General features: G+C 40.0%; 1 protein-coding gene across 4 annotated transcripts in view; it reads right to left on the bottom strand.

Annotated features, from left to right (window-relative positions):
- The window catches only part of ATXN7 (ataxin 7), an 89,275-nt gene that overhangs the window by 8,603 nt on the left and 56,480 nt on the right, over positions 1-24,192 (bottom strand). For all 4 annotated transcript variants that reach the window (XM_068960311.1, XM_068960308.1, XM_068960310.1 and 1 more), the window contains 4 exons: positions 4,281-4,533; positions 3,293-3,555; positions 2,334-2,416; positions 179-444 (listed from right to left, as the gene is read on the bottom strand). In XM_068960311.1, the coding sequence (XP_068816412.1) occupies positions 179-444; positions 2,334-2,416; positions 3,293-3,555; positions 4,281-4,533 (865 nt within the window). The remainder of the gene's footprint in view (positions 1-178; positions 445-2,333; positions 2,417-3,292; positions 3,556-4,280; positions 4,534-24,192) is intronic.

The raw sequence follows: 24,192 nt of genomic DNA, 5'->3' as shown, positions 1-24,192 counted from the left end.
ACCCTCTTCGCTATGAGGCCCTATTCGCTCAGCCCGGAATTGCTAATTGCAGCTGGTCACCAGGCCCAGAGCAAAAATACGGCCCTCAGCCAACAGATCCGTCTCTCTCTTTCAAAGCCCACATCATGAAGCTATCAGTATTCACTTCATACCTACTGGATACGCAGATTTTCCTTACCTTGGAAGACTGGGGGGGTGAGGTTTGGGTTTATTAGGTAATAAAGGCTTTGATTCTGTAAGAGTAACTCCATGAGAATTTTGGTGCAGCTCCTGGGAAGTTTTAGTAGGTGAGGGATGTGGTTCCCTGAGAGGGGGCATCTGCTGATGATGATCCGAATGTCGAAGAAATTCCTTTTCCCTGGTTTTGCTTTTGTGTTCGGCTAACAACACATCAAATCGTTTTCTTCGACCCTGTACAGCCCTCCGCTGGGTTAAGGAATGTGTCTACAAATCCATGAATAAATCATTAATCACAGGCTATTAGATTTGTGGAAATTAAACGCTCAAAACACATGTCTAGAATTCTAGAACAAAGAAAATCATCACATTTGCGGTTGAGTAAATAAACAGACAAATGGCTTGTAAAAGAAATTTTAAAATTGCTTAATGGGTGATTATGTCCCTGTATGATAATTAAAAAAAGAAAACTAGCAATTGCTTTAAAAATTTCTTTTAAAGTTCTTTCAAACTTCTTTTTAAAAGAAGCTGCCAAAGCTCTTCAAAGACTAGAGTTTCAAATCTTTTCCACATCTGTATCTTAATTGCCAGGAATAAAATGGTATCTAAAAATATTTATCTTACTCTATAATGCACAACAAAAAATATCAAATATTTACTTTCACCCATAAAATATTTAACACAGATTTTAAAAACAGACTTCTAATGTGAAACACTAAAAGTATCAAAAAAAACCTTTTACTTGCTTTCTTCTAATATACTAACATATTCTTTGAAAGTTAATGCAGCGAAATACATATGCAACACACACAGACACACACAGACACACACAGACACACACAGACACACACAGACACACACAGACACACACAGACACACACAGACACACAGCAGAATCCACAGTCAGACAGAATTCAAAGTCCTTTGAGCATCCTGAATGCTACATGGAGTAAGATACATGCGGCACAAATTCTAGGTAAATCAAAACAGATGGAAGTTATTTTTCTGGACTGTTAAATTAGTATACAATATCTTATTTTCATACAGCATAAAAGGTTTGATTCGGTTCATTTTTGATAGGTAAAAAATCATCATCATCATATAACTTAGACATGGATAACAATTCAGAGAAACATTTTATGAGTAGGTGTAATATAAGGAATTGCTGAGAAATGATTTTACCTCCTATCTCTTTTAAACTTTTCGTTTCTCTAGTTCTCTTGTAAGAGACTCGATACTCTTCCCTTCTCTATTAGCAAAACAATTGCCTTCCCCTTGCAATTCCAAAAGGGCAACATGTTCAAGTTCAGTTCCTTTGGGTCATTAATATCAGCTCCATTTTACCTTTGTTCTGTAGGTGGTTTATTTACCAGATGCTTCCTCTACTGACAGTTTAGCTGCTTGGCAGGAAAGTAGCTAAACATTACACAATTGCCCAGGATTTTGATTTTTGGTTTCTTGGGGCTAAATGATACCCTCCCTCCCTGCCCCCTAAAGAGTTCTGAGCCAGAAAACACTCTTCATCAAATTGAAAGTTTTAAAAAGATGGTTTAATTTAGAGTTTGACCTCTAGGTATACTCTGTGGCTTCTTCCGATTACTCTTTTCTGAAGAAGCTGAAGTCCTACATCAAGCAGTGTTAGCATTTACACAAATGCCTCCTCAGCACCTACTACAGACTTTGGGTTTTTTCTTCAGGAGGGTAGAGGGGAGGAGGGAGAGCTTGTTTATCTAAACCCTGCATAAACAAACAATACTTTTAATGCTTATGATAGACTTTTAAAAATTCACGATCCATAACCGAAAGCCTCTCTCCAAAAAGAACAGCAACATGCTGGCCTCATACTATCCGCACGTGGAACAACAGTCTTTCCAATGGCAGCATTCTGTTTAACGGGTTTGTAAAAAGAAAAAATAAAAAACCCTTTGGGTTACTTAATGGAATACATATTTTTTAATAAACAAGTTAATTGGATTTCAAAAACACTTCCTTCTTCATTTCTGGCAACATATTTTCAGATGTTACCAAGACATGTTACCGTTTACAGTGGTAAATACTGACAGCAAAAATTAGTAGTTTTCCGTTTTTTGTCATGTTACTCAGGAAATAAAGTTTAAAATTTACATCATAATCTTATTCTGATTAAGATATCCTACCTTGCATGTCAAAGACCTAGTACAGGGCTTCTTGGTTTCCACATCAATGACACCACAGTATATATCAGGATCAAATTCTCTCTCTGTTAAAGGTACATAAATAGCACATTATTGAAAGCAAACAGATGTCATAAAAACACTTTGAAACGCTAAGATTTATTTTCATCATAGAACTTGACCAAACCAAAACCTGTTTTCAGGTGTAACACGTGCAAATGTACAAATAAAATTACTGAATTAAAACCAAACGTTTTCTACTCCCACAGTGTGACATGCTGAAACACAGATCTCAGTTCTGCAAACAGAAGGGAGAAACTTACAGCTGTAAAAGATCCCAGAGAAGCAGATCCTGCATGCCAGAATGCTTCTTTTTTTTTTTTTTTTTTTTAAAGTAAAAATGATCTTGCAAAACCAAGAACAGATTTAAGAGGTCACCATCAACGTGAGCAGTCACAACTGATGTTTGTTGTTGTTGTTGAACTTTTCTACCGTTCTACTAAGATTATTATTGAGTTATTGTGTTTGAAGAGCAGACTGTTTTGTTTTCTAGTCTATGCTGTGCCAGTTGTTCAGTTTTCTACATACCTGTATACCTTTCATATAGAACTATCTTACTATCATACTACCTTATTCTGCTATCTTTTAAGATAGAAGAGGAGTGTAATTTTAAAACCGTAGGAACTGACAGGCCTCTGAGGCCTGGATGGTTTCTGAAAGCAACAGCAACATTTCCAGTTATTTGTATGCCTCTAAGAACACGTCAAGTTAAATAGTTAAATTCTAATATTTAAAGTTGTACCATATTAAAGCTTAATTTAAAACCCTATGAAAGTTAATGTTTGGTTTATTTCTGAAGCTTATTTTTTGCAAATATTTATGTTAAAGCTTATATTTGACTATGCCTACTTCTTTATATGCTACTACGAGCAATATAGCAAATAATATTTAAAAAAAGTTACCTGACAATCTTTTATGTAAAAATTTCCTATTATTTGTATTTTCTTCAGGTTTCTTTTCCAAAAATGGAGGCACAGAGAGAAGACCTTTACCATTCAGTATCTGTCCAGGGGAAGGCAAGGGTGGCTTTGGTATTGAGGGACAATTAAGGCCAGTCTTTATTGAGGAACTCACAGTAGTAGAACAAGTTGGACCAACAGCAGCTTTCAGTTGGGCACCATCTATCTTTGGATGAATCTTTTCCACTTTGACAGATGGAGTCATGCTATTGTTTAGGGAAACGAATGGAAAAAAAATTGCAGGCAATTGTAGTATCACAGAGTCATATATTATCAAAGCTATGGGAAATGTATTTTATTACTCTACAATACCCTGATCTAGTCACAATATAGATTTACGCAGTTGACCGGCCTCCTCTATTCCCAGTTCTCTTATTATAAATTTTTTCATATCTATTTTCACATTTTTTCAGGTCCACAATCTCTTCTGTCCTTTTTTCCCCACCTCCTCATAAGTATTTCAGGGAGTCATCAAGGACTTCAGCATCTGTAATTTGAATTCAGAGACACAGCACATCACAAAAGCGACTAGAACAGTCCTGTTATGTCCCAGGAAGCAAGGCCCTGTTCTACAACAGCAAATTAAGATTACACAATGAATAACAGTGATGTGTGCAAGTCAAAAATCACTTGAATCAGAGCTAAAACTCGCGTATGATCAAAGTATACAGATTTGATCAGAAACCTGAGTCCTCCTAGCAAAATGATCTTCACGTATACTGATTCAAGAAACACCTTTGCAAGACTTCTCATTCAACAATGCCATTAGTGTACCCATACTCTTCAATCAGGCTGCTAGAAAAGATCTAGGGGAGTTTTAACAATGTCATCTTTTAAACCAAAAACTCTGTGGAACCAAAAGAAATGCTACTGATGCAGCACTTTCCATGCAAGTAATAAAATGTAAATCTTTGTCAAAATGCATACTCACATTTTATCATGGGGAACTTTGCTGTGCTGTACCGGATGCATTAGCCTATTGTTTCCACTGATCTGCAGCTTGTCTTTGGGTGATTTCAACAACTTGGAATTGGATGATGATGCACTAGTACCTCCACTGGATGAACGATTGCTCCCACTTCCACCGCTACCTTTGTTTTTTGAAGGGAAAGATGAAATGAGGGAAAATACTGAAGAGGAGGGAGGAGTCAAAGGCGGCTTGCTAGAGGAACTGTGTCTTCTTTCTGAAAATAAAAATTAAAAAAAAAAAATGGGGGGAGGGTGTTAAATTCCCAGAGTCCATACAGAAACAATTCTTAAATACTTCATTTTGTCATTTACTCTACTAACATTTTTTTCTTTATTGGCCTGGGAGGTCCTCTACCGTGCACAGAGCCTAGAGGATTCAAGCCTCGCTGTAATCCATGAGGCTCCACTCGTTGCTGGCCCCCAGTTGGTTACGGGAGTCTCTTTTAACTTTGTGAGCTACATTCCCCAGCTACTAAAGCTTAGCTTTTAATAAACACTCCCCACTCTCTCCCCCCATCTTCAAGAACAAGAAAGCGAGAATCAAATCCAGATCTCAGAGACCTATCCTCAGGCCAGGCAAGCTCGAATATCAGATTTCCTCAAAGAACAACAATTATCTCTTCTTACGCTTCCTAACAGTCAGAACCGTAATGGAGCAAGAATTTTAACTTGTATTTCATGACAATCTTTTGGTATGGTCTGCTAGACTTTCAGTGTGCAATGCCGCTGGGAATAGGGACTCAAGCGTTGATTTACATTGTAATTTTTCCTATTACTAACTCTATTCTTCATTTCATAATATGACCAGTTCAGGGAAGAACTCTCTTTCAGGAACTGTATCAAAAGGAGCAATACCAACTGCAATAAAGGGTTACAGACACTCTTCTGTGAAAAAAATATTTCTCAGCATTTGAATAAAGAGAGGTCAGGTTTCATCAGTGAATGTATTGGAAAAGAAATGCCGTAATTGATAAAGCTTGGGAAAGGAGAGCAGTGCCATTAACAGGAATATATTTCCTGCACTGTTTCAGTTAGAACAGCGTACGCTAATTTAAAGACAGCTCTTTGGAACAATGAATTCTCAGCCACAATCTACTCGACAGCTTCACGGAGTACCCAGCTCTGCCTACACACGGACATGTTCTGTTGACTAGTCAACTGATGGTTGGACACCTGTGATTCCTAGATAATATATGTAATCAACAACTGCTTAAAGACATGTCTCTGGCAATCAAATACATGCAAACCACAGATCTAAGAGAGAGAATCAAGAATTAACAGGCCCGTATATGGAGTGGAAAGGCACCACCTTCTTGCCAGTAATGATATCAACCAGTAATCTCAATTAGTCAATTAGTGCTATTCACAGTATCAAAGTACACCATTTGGTTATCCCAATCCCAGAAGCAACTTACAGATTTTGATTTAAATTCACCTAAATCATCAAGGAAGTACTTGAAGGTTACTCATGAAGCTGTAATAACTACAGTCAACTCTTTCACCCGCAAGACTGTGAAAGTCCTGTCCAGTACAACCAGTCCAGAAATCTGCAATGCTCTGGAGAAGGCAAGATAATACACGTTTTGCTTATATGATCCAGATTTTTTCCCCCTCCAGTCATAATTACAGAAATCATATGCCACTCAGATGATGGCCAGTCAGGACTCCATTCACAGCAGGAGGCTGTCAAACAAGAAATCACCAGCCCTGAACCAATCTGGGCAGGCACACCACTGCTGCCCTGCTTCTGCAAGCAAGCAGGGCCAACAGGAGGCCGTAACAAGAGAGAAAGCAAGCAATGCAAGAGGAAGGTATAGGTATCTAAGACCTGGCAAACTAAATTCTTACAGATGTGGGGAACTAGAATTTTAAATACGTTCATTAGGTCATACAAGAGTTACAGATGTAAAAGCATAGAGCTTTGCCTAGCTCTTTTTGACTCCAGTCAAGAAATGGTCTAAGACTGAATCGAGTGATTTATGTTTCTCTGTTGTCTACCTGTGAAATGGGTATAAATTACCTAAAGAACCTTCATCAAATCACTTCTTGATTAGTTTTTACAAAAAAGCTCTGAGATCTCAGCTTAAATGCCCAACAGAAATACAGAACAAATGCAGTGACTTATCATCCTGCTTGAAGAAATAACAGCTTGAAAATTATTTGTATTTAGAATGACTAGCTGACTAATCACCTGTGATGTTCAATACTATCTACTTACTTCAGTCTTACAGAACCAGATGCCATAGAAGAGTTCTCAAGTGAAGTATGTTAGCATATTTATATTCTAGTAAATGGCTGTGCTTCTTATATGACATACTGCTTATTGCCAAATGTCTTTTTATAGCAATGGCAAGAATCCCTGAGCAGCTTTGATAAGTTACTATTTGAGGGCCATTAGTTCAGCGATGCTAGACCCATATATGAATGACAGCAGAATTACTCTGTGAAATAATGGGAAAAATCCCCCAATATTCTTCCACTTTCTGTATATCCAGCAAATCCAAACTCCAAGTACTTACCACAGTTAAAAATAGTCTCCAATAATCCAGAGGATCACCAATGCAATCTTTGAGAGGTTTTTTTTTTTTTTTTGGATTGGAAAGAAGAGAAGGGTGTTACTTTGTTGGAAAGAACTTGGCGGGGGGAAGCGGAGAAAGGGACTAGAATAATAGTCCCTTCGAACCAAGACCAAGAACATCCTGCCTTCCATCACTAGCAATAAACTAGGCAAAATACCAATCTATATTAAATTATTAAACTACTGATCCAAACAGACACTTTTTTTCTGGTAGGTTTAACTGGTACTGTTCAATTGGCTCTAGACTGAGATGTCACTGGCTACTATTTATATGAATGTTTCATAGCACCAGTCTCAAAATAAATGAGTTTATTTAAAAAAAAAAAAAAAGCCTTTTTAACCAGTGACAGTTAAAAAATTGACCTCAGAGAACTGAGACTGATGCTAATCAGCCATCAAGAATACAGTCTACCTATCAGATAGGATGGAAATAGGCATAGACAACCAATTTGAAATGAAAAAAGCTGAATGAGCATTTTCTATAATTCTATAACCTTCACATTAAGGAAGGATTAATTTAATCCTTCATTAAAAAATGATAAGTTTCTCGTTTTATGATTACAGAACCCACAAAGTTGGCTAACAAGAATCTAGTAAGCCTCACTCTAACTTCCAGGACAACGGGAACAAAAGCAAGGGAATCCTTGAGATGCAACCAAACCTATTCCATGATGTGAAAGTCTGATTCAGACAATTTCTTACGGCTTACCATTAAGGGAAACTTTCTTACTGAAGTCTGAGAAACTGCAGGAAGCAGTCTGCTACCTATAACAGGAATCTTAACACCAGCATGCGTTGCTTATGCTTCATGGGTAGCTACAGGGAGGATAGAGTCAGACTGCTGTTGGACTAGACTGTCTCCAGAGGTCTCTTTCAAGCTGGCCCTGGACCCTTCCAATTTGCCCATATCTTGCCTGCCAGACCAGGGATTCAAAACTCAACCCGCCAGCTACTCCCTTGCTAGCATCACCAACCATGCAGCTGTACTGGATGTCTACGGGAGGTGACCACAACATTACTCACGAAAGGCTCATCGTTTGTTTTAATGTGCTAAAACAATAAGAGAGATATTAGTCTGTTAAAGAACTGTGAAACCTCGACTCACTCCTTTTTCTGTATGCAACCATGACTTGTGAAGTTGATCAAAGTAACAAGACTTCTCATCCGTTTCAGAGCATTCTCTCGTTTTTGGTTACCTGCTTGGACATGCTCAGTGTTCACCAACTTACAGGTAGGGCTGCTATTATGGCTGACTGACTGAGAGAAGATTATGGGAATCTACAGCAGTCCTGTTTCACAGCCTGGTCTTCTACTAAAGACTTACTGATCACATTTAATGTCTCTGTATTCTTACAAAATTCATGTTCCCAAGTAAGACCCACTTAAGCTCTGTTTCATAAATTTCTGAAGTCTACTAATGTTTCCTCTTATGAGGGAAAGCTAATATCACTTTCCAGAAGACACATATTTTAAGCAAGGCACACTTATCTAGTGAACATATTTATTGTCAGCATGACATAGTCTTTTAATTGAGAAGTTACTACACAAACTGTCACTGAATAATCAAGAAGACTGTGCCTATTATGCTAAACATACTATAATGATGAGTCCTACTAATCATCTGCCAGTCCATTATAGTTCCCATTTATCATTAACTCTGACTCAGCCTGAAAATATTTAAAAATATAATTATCTCCAGGTGTTCAGTTTTCATATTCTAGAAGTTAACATCCCTGCCCCTTCCTTTCACATAACTCTTGAAAGCAAAACAAATTTTTTTACAACACAAAGTGATATTACAAGACCCCTGTGTAACAGGGGTCTCATCTCTAAAATTTGTGATTTTTTTCTTAACTAAATCAGAAGGATGTAGTCTAGGCTTTGGACAAATACCTGAAAAGTTTTCCTTGACCACTTTCAGGCTTGTAATTGGCATGCGACAGACCCAAAAATATATTAAAGAAAGAAAACTGAATCACATTATTTTGTCCCCAACATAATCGGTGATGAGCTGAGTACGCTCAACACGCAGCATTTTGTAATATTTGACCTTTTTAAAACGAAAGCTTGCTTTCTACACTAAACCTTAACAGATAAGCTCCTCCCTAAAAATCCTTGCATTTATATAACATCTTTGTTATTTTAAGGAGAAGAGCTGGACAGAGAGTTAGAAAGCTGTGAAAAGAGATTGTATTCCAGCAAACTCTCTTTGGACTCAGTGACTAGGGCATGCACTGAACTAACAGCTTGGAAAAATACAGGGACAGTTTGTGTGCAATTGGCCTTACGGTTGAGCAAGAAATACATAAGCAGACTGCCAAAGCGCACAGAATATAATCACAAAAAGGGTACTGATAAGTTGAAATCTTTTCAAGAGTTTTTAAAACATTAAATAGACTCCCTAGGCCACTAGTCTGGCTGTCAATTTCTGTGGCTTTAAAATCCTGTTTTCCATTATATATTTCTTTTCACTAATCAAATGCGATGTGAAAGTTCCAAACTATACTATATACAGACTACATAAGACAACCATGAAAAGTAGCCATACACCAATTTCTGACAAAATGAAAAAAAAAAAAAAAAAAAAAAGGGCAGGGGGGGAGAAGAAAAGAAGGAAGAGAAAAAAAAAAGGCTTCTCACCACTGTTGGTTATCACTTCTTGCTGTGGGTACCAATGGTTTGGCTACCAGTGGATAAACACTTGGACTTACCGTTATTTACCTTATTTTTATATTAAAGATGATATCCTTTTATAGAAAAAAAGATTCTGCTTTTCATAAAATATGCCTTTCTTCGGTATACACTTAACAAAAAAAAAAATTAAGAGTAACACCTCCCTTAATTTTCAGCACTTTCTTCTCACTTAGTTCCTAAGTTTTAGGAAACATTTAGTGGTGTTCACTCTCCCTCTGCATCAATTAATAGCGTTGGGCAGCAAATATAAGATGTACAGTTCAAGTTTCAGAAACCCATTTTTTATACTGCCTCCTTATGTAAGCACTGGGCAAAAAGTCAAACTGACCTGTGTCAGCGCTAACAGAACTATCATTAAAAACGCAGCACGCCCATTCAAACACGCACACGAGCTTAGTTCAACAAAGTATGTTGCAACTTCAGTAACATTCAGAAAACCAGTTTTAACACAGGTTAACTTAGGTATAAGAATTCAATGCAGACTATGGAAATAAATATGTGTATTGATACAAAGCATGAAGGTAAGTGTTATACTTCAGATGAAACCGATAATGTTACTTTTTCTTTTTCTTTTCTTTTTCTTTTCTTTTCTTTTTTTTTTTTTTTGTCACTCCTGAGCTGCTGCTTGGCTTGTTTCGCTGTCAGTGGTTTGGCCTGCCAGAAGTATTACTATCCTGTCCAGGTAAATCACTGCTCAGGCACACCCATTCAAGCAAAGACACTCCTAGTGAAGAACTAATACTCCCACTAGTAAAATTTTAAATCACACATCAGCCTCGAAGAACATTTACAGAAATATACAGACAACTATGTTGAATACGAACATCGGGTTTAATAGCTATTCACGGGTTTAAGTTAAAAGAGAGAACTCTTCCAGTGTCACAGGAGCGCAGAGAAGCTGGCCCAGCTGTAATATGTCTGAAGAATAAGGGGAGGAGGGTTTCAGTGGGTCAAAAGAAATTAAAAACTCAAAGACTAACGTTCAGCAGCTACTGAACAGCCTTATCTTAATTCCACTTGAGAAATCCCATAAACAAAGGTATTTTCCAAGTTGGGAGCCCCCTGTCCTCTTTTTTTTTTCCCCCTGCTTCTTCTTCAGTAAGATTGCTAAACTCTTTCACAAACTTGCTCAGCATCTTCCTATTGTCTTCTATGGTTAAATCAGCAGCAACTCAAGTGTAGGAGGCCAGAGTGTGCTGGACCACATGCAGTTCAACAGGCACATCTCCCTCCAAGCAGAGGGTATTTAAGTTCTCTTAAAAAATATGCAGTGATAATTAAACAACAGAAGTTAAGGAACATCTGGCCTGGATTATGAAAGAAGTCTAGGAAAAGTTTAAGAGTAACAGAGACAAGCATCAGCTAGCATCCGATTTAAATGAACACAAGTAATTATTCTGTCGTCTTTTAAATAATCTTGGTCTGCAGAACTAGGCAAATGCTTTCAACTTTTCATATCCAATATTGGTAGTCACGGTTTTTTTTTAAATAGGTATTTAAATTCTACAGAAATTAAACTCTCCGCAGTCTAGACAACATTTCCTGCTCAGCACTAAGGGACAGCAGATACATACCGAATATTTAAAAAGGTGAGTTCCTTATTAGTGAGTCTGGCACCCTGCTCATACAGCACTGTAGCGCTCGGATGACATAACCGGGCTCAAAGTGCTCAAGGGAACCGTTTCCATCTCAACACACAAAGCTGAACAGAGCTGTGAAAAACGGGATCTTTTATTTCACGAATCTTATATCTGCCTTAAGGGAATCCACAGCATTTGATAAACAAATTAGTACTGCCATACTAAAACATATATCATTTACCTGAAGATAAAATTTATTTGATGCCGTGATGAATATTACTCTTCCAGAGTAATTATGAAGAACTAATTTTCTGGATCTTCTCATTTCTCCAGAAGGATCAGATCTGTGCCAGGAATTAAGTACACAGCTCCAGAAGAGCATTTTGAGCAGTAAATCCCGATTTGACCAGAGGTGCCAGAAGGTGCCTCTATGCTAAAAAAAAGGAGGATTTTCTTAAGACACATCCCTCCCCTGCATTTTTTGTTGACCGGCGTGGGTGCTCAGCCAGCGTCGTCCCTGCTGCGACTCGCTCTGGGCGAGCGCCTCGTCACAGCTACGCGTTTTACTGCGGCAACCGGCTAAAATCCCTCTTACGGCTCTAACCCCAATGTCTGTGCTGAGCTGGGATCCCCCATCGCTCTGCTCCCACCACGAAAACAAACCAACAAACAAAAAACATCAGGTCTGCTGACAGCCCCAAGTAGATATAAGGCTTGGCAACAGGTTTCAGCCCAGCCACGAGGATGTGGAAGGGGAAACTCGGGCGCAAAAACGATCACGGCCGCAGCAGACAAATTACTCTCCCCTGGAGGCCACACTGGCAGCGGGCAGCTGGCTGGGAGCAATCGCCCGCGAGGGATCTTCATCTACTGCTCACTCACTTCTTGCTGCTTCATTATCCCGCCCTGATCAGCGGGCCTGGACACCAAGGATTCTGCCTTAATCTTCCACCGACGTCCTTTTAATCATCCGACGGGTTCTGCTCGCAGCGCAAGTCGGGGTGAGGTCACTCCCCCGTCAGCTGTGCGGTGTGTGAACTTGTACTTTTGGCAGGACGGACGGCGCTACGCAAAGTTACGTCTTTCACTCCAGCAGGACAGTTACAGTGGAGCGTATTCACAGAGCAAAAGCTATTAATATGACAGATTACCAAGGTTTGTCTGGCACGAGTACAATCTGTCACGTCACTGGAGAGAATTCATATTACTCTTTCATTTAAAAAAAAAAAAAAAAAAAGGAAGAAGAAGAAGAAAGAAGGGCGCTACTGCCTGCAACCAGCAGTCACTACTATTGTTTATCAACCAGTGTTAGTAAAACCACCAAGAGAATCTGCCTGCTGGTCATGTTCGCTGCTGGCACTGCTTTCAGAGAAAAACAACACTTCAGTGGGAGGAAGGAAAAAAAAAAAAGCTAAGGAAGTAGGCTATTTATATTACAGCACGCCAAACGCAGCGTAGGGTGGCACACGCAGCCAGCATTATGTTATTTTATGTATTGACATTGCTTACGACAAAAGTCCTCCTTATTGTGACCGAGTTCTTTGAGATTATAAGTAAATAGTAATGAGCATAACCTATTTATCTAAGAAACAGGTTTGTAAAACATGCTCTACGCATACCGCAACCAAGCTAGCCATACTGAGACAACCTAACGGCCTACACTTCCTCACTTTAAAAACATTCGGCATATTTGTAGTACAGAAGAGTTTCTATTGCTTGTGATTCCTATCATCATTTAAAGAGGCAATCAAGCTACAGTGATAAAACTTCACTGAAAACATGCCTTGTGTGTGTGGTTGCTAAAATCCATCAAAACGCAATACCTAACTAGTTTTGAAGAGCGTATTTTAAAACCCGGGGGTTCACCTCCACAACTTGGTATGTTAACACACTTGCTTTGCCTAGTGGAGACTTAAAATGTACTGGTTTATGTTTTTACAATACACCTCCACCACATACGGCGTACAGCATTGTTCAGACAAAGACAGTCTTGTACTTATTTAAGTCGGGATGGTAATAACCAAGAAGATCCAGTCACCTTCTTAGGGGCAAAAGACAGACTTTCATTTAAGTTCAAGCCATATGTTACAGAGTAAAAAATAACTACAAAGATGAATAACTTTTTTCAATTCCCTTAAAAACGTTCTTTCAAATTAAAGCAACTCTGGGAGGCTTCAACTTGGTGAATTTCAGCGAAACATTTACAGTTTCCCACAGCGAGAACTCAGAAAACCATTTTCCTCTCAAAAAAATCTTTTGTCCAAGCCAACAGACAAATAAACCAGAAACCCAGTCAGCAGCTAGAAGGGTCTTGATGCATGCCCCCAAAAACATTTGTCAGTTCCCAGTACATTTTCATTTCTCAAATGAGGACTATACCAACATGAAGTTTTAAGTTTCATCTGTTTTTTGCATCTTTGTTTAAAAGAAGTGTTTGGGTGTTATTTCCTGCTCTACTGTCCAGCAGGACCGAGGTCTCCTTGTTCCAGGCGTGAACTCCTAGAACAGTCCCTTGTCATTCATCTCCAAAACACATACCACAAATCTCCCTAAAGAGCATATAAAAGCTGGCTAAGCTTTAATTAGGGTACGCTGATTTTATTACGAAAATTCATGATTATAGAGAATGAAGGTGTTTTTTACGGTATGCTTTGGTTACAAAGGGCACAATTCAGAACGCACCGACTCTCATCTATAGAGATATTTGGTTTTCAGTGTATCACTCCAATTCTGAAATCCCTCCATATGAATTCACACTGTTTTAAAACATATAAATAAAACGTATCTGATTGTTTATGGTGATAGTCCGAGCACACTTAACTAAGCTGCCTCATGAAATCCAAACTTCAATGCAATCAAAAGTCACTGACTATTTTGAATGATATATTTGTAAGAATAACTACTTGTAATTAAAAGTTTCATGTAACCCATTTCCTATCAGTACCAATTTCTAGACTGACAAGGTCTCAATTCAGGTTTTACTTTGGTTTGTTTTTAAAAGCAGCTTTACCCGAGCGCTTAAGAGGAAATGAGAGCAAAGTTGGGAATCAGAATACATCCTCTGAGGAGTATTCTGGCTTTCCTCTTCCCCAGCCTTGCTCTGCGGCATTAAGTGTGCTGTTCCATCTCTCTGAAATTTCCCAACATTTAAGTTTGAGTATTTGCAAATTATTTACTCATCTCCAAGAGGTGTTACGATGGTTAGTTAGTTAACCACATCCCTTTGAACATAAGCAGAACGTGTTAGCTATATTATTAATTTGTTCTTTTCATTAAAGGAAGTACAGAAAAGCACTGGCTGCTTCTAAAACTGTAAAAATCAATTGCTCTATGTTTGATTTCTAAATATATATGTTTATAATTTTGCTAAGGATTTACTTTCTAGAACTGAAATCCACCCACAAGTGATCATTATGCAAAATATTTTAGATAAAGGAGTATGAAATTCTGTGCAAGCAAGATTACATTTTTGTTGCTGCTGTTAAGGAAAATGGAGTAGTGGAAAAAGAGACCAATTTCACTACTCAGATTCTGAATGCCAATTTCAATACTTTAAAATTGTATTTCTAAAAGGAAACAATTCCGTAACCGTGAGTCAGGGTACTTAAAGGATGTATTTTAAATGATATAAACCTAACTACAGCACGGCTCGAATAATGCTATTATTCTCCAATACTGCAATACTAACTCAGCAGGAACGGGCACCTCCACCGTGACAACTGCAGCAGCCTTCCTCGCCCCAGCAAGCAGAGATTACTGCAGAGAGCGGAGAGCTCCGAGCAGCTTGCAAACCACGTTATTAAGAACGCAGCAAAAGTTAGTGACCCTAAAATCTATTTAAGTAAATCACCTTCAAGCAGATCCCATCTTCCACTGTTTCCTTTCCACAACTTCCTATACTTTACTAATGCTAGTTTTCCAATTTTTCCACGTATTAGTAACTAATTCATACCAAACCAGTGCATTCAGAGCACATGAGTAGCTCTGTAATCAAATTACACAGGATTTAAGATTTCTCTTGAAATTTTTTGCCCCTGAGAGATGTAAGTAACCTCTAAGGCACCAACCAAAACAGTACTGTATCCCAAGTCTGCAGAAAGATTCTGCAATTTTGCCGTTTCTTACAGCTCTCTGACACAGCGGCAAACTGAAATTCGTGACGCTTTTGTCAGGTTCACTTCAGCGATTCAGAACCTGGTGGAGAGAGGTAAAACTCTTGCGAGCAATGTGGGAAAACCGATAGAGGCAGGACATTAAATTATTCATGGAGCAGAACCACAAGCAAAACGGAGCCAGGAAGACAGACTGCTGCGAGGCCGACAGAGCAGACGACTCCCCCTTTCACCATCCAGCAGATGATGTTTCTGCCAGGTACACCAGACTCTACTCCATCTTTCTGCACTGCATCCTTTGCCCAGGTAAAGCCAAACGCAAAGGACATAACGTCTCAACAAGACTCGAGCATAATATTCATGAACAACCTTCTGGTATCCCTTCCTGAGCAACTTGACAAGAGGTAAGGGAAAAAATAGATTTCTTGCCAGGGAACTGGCCCTAGACCTTTGGGTTGGTAGCTGTCTCGTAAATCTGTCAAGCACTGAAATATAAATATTGCAAAGTTATTATGGAAAGACAGTTGAGTGTCTTAAATGGTAACCGGGCCATGGAGAGATTATAATATCCACATCAGAGTACATGAGCACTAATCTCTGCGTAGCCTGTTGATGACATGACAATACCTGCACTGTCTGATTAAAACACAGACATTGAATAAATTACATTTTTGCCAATAAAAAAAAATGATTTGGCATAAATATAGGCATAAATATATCATTTTTTATGATAATAAACAAAAGTATCAAACAAAAGCAGTCTGTACAGGGCAGCACTGTACCAAGATACAGTAAGGGTCAAATTACTCAAAAAAATATAGTTGCAAAACTGTTGGAAAAAAATCTCTTTTATGTTTAATCTGAATGGCATTAAAGAAACGCTTCCCTTCCTCAAAATAAGCATAAAGCAAGCTAAGAATATAATCATTATACCAAAGTTAACAATTAATGAACAGAAGTTTAATAAAAAGTGCGTTGGAAGCATGGAAATGAAGAATTAAGGCAAGAACCACCTGATTTCTGATTTTCCACCTCTGCCCATTTTCTACCGAGAAATTGGGTTTACAGCTACTCCATCATGTTTTTCCCCTTCAGCATCAACAGTACTACTTACAAGACCTTATCACATAATAATATTATAATACTGGTGTAATATATTCATATAACTTCAAATATTCAAATACCTGTCTAGCTTTCATCTTGTTAATGCTTCTGTTCACACAGCAATCAGGAATTTTAATGTTTTCCCCTGTAGCTACTTCCGTACACATATCAAACTTTGATCCCTGTATGTTGACTGCCAGACTCAGCTCTGCCACAGGAAAGGTGCTGAGGCTGAGAACTTTTTAAAAGCTGTTAGTGAACCAAAATACAAGGGGGCTTATGGCCTTGCTGATAACGCTCTGGAGAGGGGTACAGGGGAAAGACCTTGAAATAATAAGATCTCCATATAAAAGAGAAAAAAAGGAACGAATTTCCTTAACAGAGGAATAAGAGAAAATATCACAGGATATACAAAAATAGTAGTGTCAGGTAAGTAAATCAGATTCTTTGATGATATTGTCTTTAAGAAACTACAGGCTAAAAAGACATTGAGTGCAGATATTTTTCCTATGCACTACATGAACAACCAGTGAAATCCACTGCCACACAATTTCAAAGCTTTGTAAAATTAAAAAAAAAAAGGGGGGGGGGGGAGATAAACATGCATACAGATACTTAGCACGAGCCATAACACCAATTATAACAGTCCCTTCTTCCCCAAGGCTACTACTGCTTATGATGAAGAAATACTGACTGACGGGGCTGAGAAAGACCCTTCCCTTGCTACCTGCGATCTGTCACCCGTGTCCTGCATCCTTCTCAGGACGCATACTGCATGCGGCAGCCAAGGAGGCCAATACAGCAAGCGGGATACATATTTAGTAACCCTGCACAACCACGTGCAGTACCAACACGGAGAAATCAAAACGGTGTGAGGGATGCAGGACTGGGCTTGCGACCGACTGGCTAGCTCTGCATTTTTCTCTTTGAGTTTTTCAACAAAAGACAAGTTTTTAATTCAAAAATACGACTTTTCAGGAAGAAAGGAAAGTCAGGTTGTGGTAAGGTGCATCACAGTCCTTCTCTAAAGATGTTTCAAGTGTTAAACATCTTTTCAAATTTGACATCTCTTGGAATATAAATACTTAAGCCTCAACATCAACGGGCAACAGAAAACAAGTTCTTTGTTTTCTTGTTTTAAGTCAGCTACTTAAATTATTTTACACTCATTTAATGTTTTGAGGCACTAATAATTTTTCAGTTATAAAAAAGAATCATTACAACTTATTTCATTAACACTGATCAATCATGACTGGTCTGACAGAAGTATTTTAGTGTTTAAAGAACACGTAACACACTTTCCATATGTTAATTAAAGCTTTAGCACAGCATTAGCACAGCAAAGTCTCACAGAAATCACTAATATAGTCCAATGAGGGCACAAACTTACTGTGCTTGAACAGCGAGGTTTTGTAAAAAAGGCTGAGTTATTTAATTTGAACTCTGCTTTAAAAGAGCCTAGCAATGCTGTGATTAGGATGTGTTAACTCACATTTTTTGCCAGTTTAGCATTTTAAATAAAAATATAACTGCACTTGATACGTTCAGGCTGTCACTGCATTCCTGATTTCCTCCCAAACTGAAACGTAACAAAGACCGTTCTGCACGTGGTGAAGCAGCGCAGATCTAAAACAGAACGTATTTACTCTCCGGTTTATAAATTGCACGGGATGAGCGCACTCAGAAAACAAGTTAAAATAAACAAGTTCCTAACAGTTTGTTTCTTTAATTAATACTTTGATTAAAAGCCACCCATTTGTCTAGAGGACCGACAAGATCGCAATCTACCGTCTACACTTTTATCGCTGTTTCTCCCTTCAGCCTTCCCCGCTAGAACTGCCTCTTCAGACCTGCGGGGAAACAGCTTCGAAACAGATTACACGGCCTTCTCGGCGCTTCCTGCGCCAGCAAACCGCAGCTACCACAAATAAGATACGCCCCCCGCAACAGCTCAAAAAAAGCGTTAGCTCCGAATTTAGACGGCCGCGAGGTAAACGCTGGCGCTTCTCCCCAGCCCGTTTTGTGGAGAGCGGCTCCGTTTTGAGACCCGAGGGAGGCTGCCAACCTCAGCGTTTTGCACCGGGGAAGAGCAAACTCCACTCCCAGCTGCTCTTGCACTTTGGCCAAACGGCTCAGATGACACTTCGGGCCGGCGCAGGCGGGCCGCTCGCAGCACTTAATCCCTCATTTTGAGATTATCTGCTGCAGCCAGCCAACTTTGCAGCGGCCACTCAGGCCCCGGTACCGCTGCGGGGCTCGGCGGCCGCGCCGTCCACGCCGCCGTCAGGGCTGCCCTGCGGCCCACGCTCGCCCCCGCGGTGCCGCTCGCCACCGCTCCCCTTGAGGATTTAGCAAATTGGTGCTTAAAAAGCTGTCAGAAGAGGTCGCCGGGCCTGGAGATCTTGCCACATACCCAGCAAGAAGCAAAGTTAACGCCTGACCTGCAGAAGAAAATAGTGAGCCTGCGCATCGTGTGCAATGGTCACCGAAACACACACCAGCTTTTATTAAAAATCGACTCTCTCCAGGTAAAAACTCATTTGGACAGTTCTGCTCCTGCGTTCTCCTGAGCCCGAGAGCTCAGGACATCGCTGTCGCAGCGCTGTGACCCGATTCTCACAGAGAGCGATCATCTAGAGATATTACAATTTGACTTTTACCAAGTTACTAATTTGTGGACAACAGCCTGCTTGGAAAAGAAATACTCTGCGTTCGCCGACAACCGAGACTAGGAAAAATCAGAGCGTGGCTTTTGCTCTTGTTTTAAATTACTGCTATTGAAGCTGAGATTTCTGGACTTTCTTCACTTATCAAATGACATTTAATTCATTTTTAAAAGCCAGCAATCACTTCTTCACTAAAACAAAAAACTTGCCAAGAGGAAAGGCATCTGGCTTGTACAAATGCCTTTACATTGTTGATGTGTTTTTATTTGCTTTCATAAAGAATGGTTAAACAGAAGCAGGGAGCACCATTACAGCGTTACTACTACTACTTTTTTTTTATTTTTTATTTTTAAAAAGAAACCTGGAGACTATTATTCCAATTAACAAGCTTAGAAACAATTACTGAATGCATCTATCATGTCTTACACAGTTAGAGTAACTAGATAGCAATCAGTTCCTCTTCTGCTCCAAATTTCAAGAAAAGCTGACAGCTCACGTCACCTATCCATTAATTGTTAAGGACAACTCAGGAATACAAAGACATTTCCTTGGATTATGCTGTTTTTAAAACACAACTCCTTCCACTTTTAAAATTAGTACCAGAAGTATGCACGTTCCTGGAGGACTTGTTTCTACTGCATACTGTTCTATCTGACCCCTGTAATTAAAACTGAGTAAGTCTCCAACAGATTTTAGTGGTCCGCAAAATTCTTGACTTTAAACTACCATGTGGGAAACCAGCACTGATGTCCCTGTCCTCTTACCAGCTAGAATTTGTTTTTCCTGAGTCTTTGATTTGGTCAATTCTCATTTTAGGAGCAAGAGGGTGAGTAACTGCTATTTAGTTGCTTGTTCCACAAATAAACCGACCCAGCTCAGGCACTTGACTTTCTACGATGTTCCATGTTAAGAGTTAGTCTCTCTGAGTCAAGAGTGGGGACAGAGGGTCTGATCGCTGAGAAGCCCTCGCAGCTGAACGTCAAAGCAGGAGCCCAGAAAGGAGCCTTGTGGAAACAAGCCACAAAACTGGAAGGGGCCACGGGAAGGCCACGCAACCGCTGCGAGAGAACACGACGACACCTTATGCTTTCTTATATTATAGCAGCAATATGTATGCCAGCTCAATCTCTGCTGCTGTTTTTATTTACTTTTTTCTGCTGTTCCTATAGAGCCGAGGACTAAAGGCTTCTAGGCAACTTTATATAGTAAATGTTCATGAGATTTCACCTTAAAGCAAACGTTTGTGCCACAGCTCAATCACATTCTGAAAGCGTATTCTGACAAACGCAGAAGTAATTTTACTTAATGTACTTAAGAGTGTGTGGTTATTTTTTTAATAAGGCAATAAAATTAATTTCCTGACACTAAATCTCTTAAGAAGTTTTATGTTTTATTTTCTAGAAACACCACTTACAGTAATAAACCTAAGAATGACAATAACATTATACTGAATATAAACAAAACATCCGTTAGTATCTAGCTTCAGAGGCCTAAAATTAGGCTCACAAGTTGCGGTTTAGTTTGTGCACATACACTGTCACCTGACCCAATATACAAACGCACCTAAACCCGACCCGCTCTGTGGGCCTACTCGGTCCTGGGGAAACGACAAGACTCCTGCTCTACGCACCAGCCTGCCCAGGCAAGGGACAAGGGGAGAGAAACGGTTTGATGCGCGTCACCGCGGCGCACCTGATTTCCAGGTTCTGGCTCTTGCAAGATCATCTAGCGGAAGGATGATCTGAACTGCGTTGGAGCTACTGCAACCGAAGAAAGGTTGCTTCCTAAGAATCAGGATAACGTGAAGAACAGGACCAGTCCCCTCCCTTCTTCCCCACCTCCTTGCTGAACGCACGTAAAAACATGAAAAGATAGTTATATTACATATGATACTATCACTATGTACACGCGTACAATAGCTCCCTACTATGAATGAGCAGAATCTTAATACATGCCTACAAAAATCAATGTACAACCTAAAGTATTCTGCATATGTTGTGTGGCAAAGAAAATTCTCTTTAAGACCAGCTAGAGGACTTTCAATTTATTATTTACATTGTATTTGCTCACCTGGTTTTGTAAGGAAATGAGGCAAATGGCACCCTGCTGTCTCTCTTTCGACTTATCTGCATTTTATGTTCCTTTCTGTGTTTTGAAAGGATATGTTATTTTAGTAACATCTGAGAGCTGGATTGGAGGTGTCCCGCACACCCCAACACAAGATCCTAAAGATGCTATTTTTTATTGCAAGCACCAAAATCAGCTTCTGGACTGTTAGGGTAGGACCTCTCAGCGCTCTTACTGAAGGCAGATCTGCACTGGCCAGCCCTCATGGGCACGCTCCAGTCTGGCTGCAGCATGCATGTCTCTTGTTAAACTGGCAGGCTTTAAAAAAAAAAAAAAAAAAAAAAAAAAAAAAAAAGGTGGCGCCCAAAAACATGACATGAAATCTGCGCAGAGAGCAGGAGGTGTTACAATGGGAGAGAGAGATGGCAAAACGCACGGGACAAAGCTGCAGATGACTAGGCTTCGTTATCTCCACTGCAATTGAAAACTCATTTATTCTTTCTAAAAATCTAGCAACCTTAGGCACCAATTTCACAATCCCTTGAAGCTGGCTGGTGTAAACTAGTGCTGCCAGGGCAAGAAGCGTTCCTGCCCTCCTCCCTAGTCCCGATCGCTCCCTTCCAGCCTTCATCCCCTCTGCTCTCTTCCCAAGAAAGAGCAAACTGAGCAGCTCCAAAGCTCGGACGCCCTCGCAAACCGCACGCCTTATTATGCCAAAGCTGGCAACTAACAATCGAGGACTATCAAGTATTAAAAAGGGACCTCACCACAAGGAAAGGGGTAGAGGCCTAAGCAACTTTTAAACAACCGGGGATGACAAAGAACTGGTTTGTGACCTCTGGTAATGACTGTTTTGACTAAATCGTACAGGTTTTGAGGGGAATGTAAGAAATTTAGACTTTTGGGGAAATTCATCCGATTGGCACCAACACCGCATAAGCTAGACTTGCTTATACTGCAGCCTGCTTGGGTTTACGTTCAGTGCTTTCTAAAATGATTTTCTTATAAATATTTTTGCTTCAGATTGCTTGATTACTGGTTGCTATTCTTATTCTTCCTGGAAGGAACAGGATGACAGGCCTTGAGCCAGCAGCACACAACTTAAAGTTGATCAACTGGGAACTCCAGTGTGCTTACTTGGAAAACAGCCGTTGCCCCCATGGGGGATGCACCGACAGGACCTTGCCAGGGGTCAGAGCTAGGCTTCTCCTGGCATCACATTGCTGCATGACGCCACATAACCAACCTTAGCATACAGGGCTGCAAGACCACATCAAAACTACTGCTACTGACTTGTCTTAAGGTCTAATATGTCTTTTTTCCAAAGCCAGAAACAAGCGCTCCAGGACCATCGTGAATGAACTCCTAGCTCTTCCAAACCACAGGACAACGGATTTTGAAATCGGGGCTTTTTTTTTTTTTTTTATCTTGAACAGCCGCCACTTTGAGAGCATTTTATGCACTACAGAAAACACAAACACATCTGGCAAGATTTTGGTGTTTTCTTTTCCAGATGGGACCACTTAGAAGCTCCTCAGGTTTTGGAAAAGCAGAAAGTCCAGGAAAAAGTTGATTACTGGGTACAGAGGAACACCGTGACAGCCCTGTCGGTGCACACTCAGGTAACAGCATGCTATGCCTACATAACAACTCTGCTTCCATAATGTGCTTCGATATGCCAAAACCCAAATGTTACCCATACAGCATGTGCATACACGTACATACAGGGAAAGCAAGGGCTGAAAATGCCTTATATAGACACTTATGCTATTTCCACGGATTAAAAACATAGACAGAGTACATTAGATTTCAAGTTTGCAGCCACAACGGTTGTGCAGCACTTCCACTGGGACAACTGCTGCAGGGCAGAGGAAATTGCAAGAAGCTCAGGAGCTAGTCAGTGCTTTCAGCAGGTTCGAAGGAGCAGCCAAGCCCTCAGCTTCCCCATGTACGTTCCCACGACTACAGAAAAAAGGTGACAGGCATGGTCCTATAGGTCAGTACCCACGCTCACTCTGAACACTGATCGATCCTATGGAAAGCACGCAAGCAATACTAGCTGTTTACAGAAAGGATCTGTCCACTACCAAAATGAAGCGATACTAACTGTTATGCTCAATCTGTGACAACCGAGATGCAAGTACCAAGCCTTGCAGTTTAATGCATGCATATAAACTCATACTATTTCTATGACTATCAAAGCAGACATAGGCGTTTTTAGAAGCTAGCTGGTTGATGGCTTCATGACCCACAGGACCGCCTTTGGTCAAAGAGTACATGACACTATGACGGGGAGGAGACTGAGCAGTGGTGGCTTAAAACCTTTCCCCTGATCTTAGAGGCCAGGAGAGGGCCAATTCAGTATGCTTCCAGGTATAAATAGAGTTAAGTGAGGTTTGTCATAACCTGGCTGCCAAAAAGAAACCGAGGAAAGTGAGCAGTAGCCAGTCCCATGCTAATGACGGGAGGAACCAGAGTGGTACTGTTAGGCTTTTCATTATGATCTACAAACGTAAAAGAAATGGAAACAATTACACCACTAACGTCACCCTAATGAAGCTGACAGCTATAAGAACTTCAAAATGTTTAGCCTCCTAACTCAGACGAAGACTTCAGCCATGTAGTAACACCAGAGACATAGCCAACCCTACTCTTAGCAAGGAAGAGAAACATAAATTCCAAGCAAGTATCTACAGACACTAATGAACAGCTTTTAAAACTATAAAAGCGTACAAAACCCTTCATCCACTCAAAAAAATCAGATTTACAAATAATCCACATCATTTGGAAAGTTTCAGACTTAAAGGCGCAAGGCCACTCTAAAAGGGGGTACACCTTCCACCTGATCCAGGGAATCCGCTGCAACATACCACAGAAGCCAGGGCTGCTTCTGACAGACAAATACGACAAAGTGGGTCCTGTGCAACCTGCAGGGTCACACATGCAGGGCGCAGGGCAATACAACTTCTGCCTAGGGGAGGAAGAAAATCCTATATGGTAGAAACGTATGAAGATGACCTAGCTAAAAGAGAAGACTTCTTTGCAACTTTAAAAAACAGTGAAAATGGGGAGA

The sequence above is a fragment of the Struthio camelus genome, chromosome 14, assembly GCF_040807025.1.
Source record: "Struthio camelus isolate bStrCam1 chromosome 14, bStrCam1.hap1, whole genome shotgun sequence".
Lineage (NCBI taxonomy): Eukaryota > Metazoa > Chordata > Aves > Struthioniformes > Struthionidae > Struthio > Struthio camelus.
Note: the sequence above shows the minus strand (reverse complement) of the source record. Positions and strands in the feature narration are given on the sequence as shown.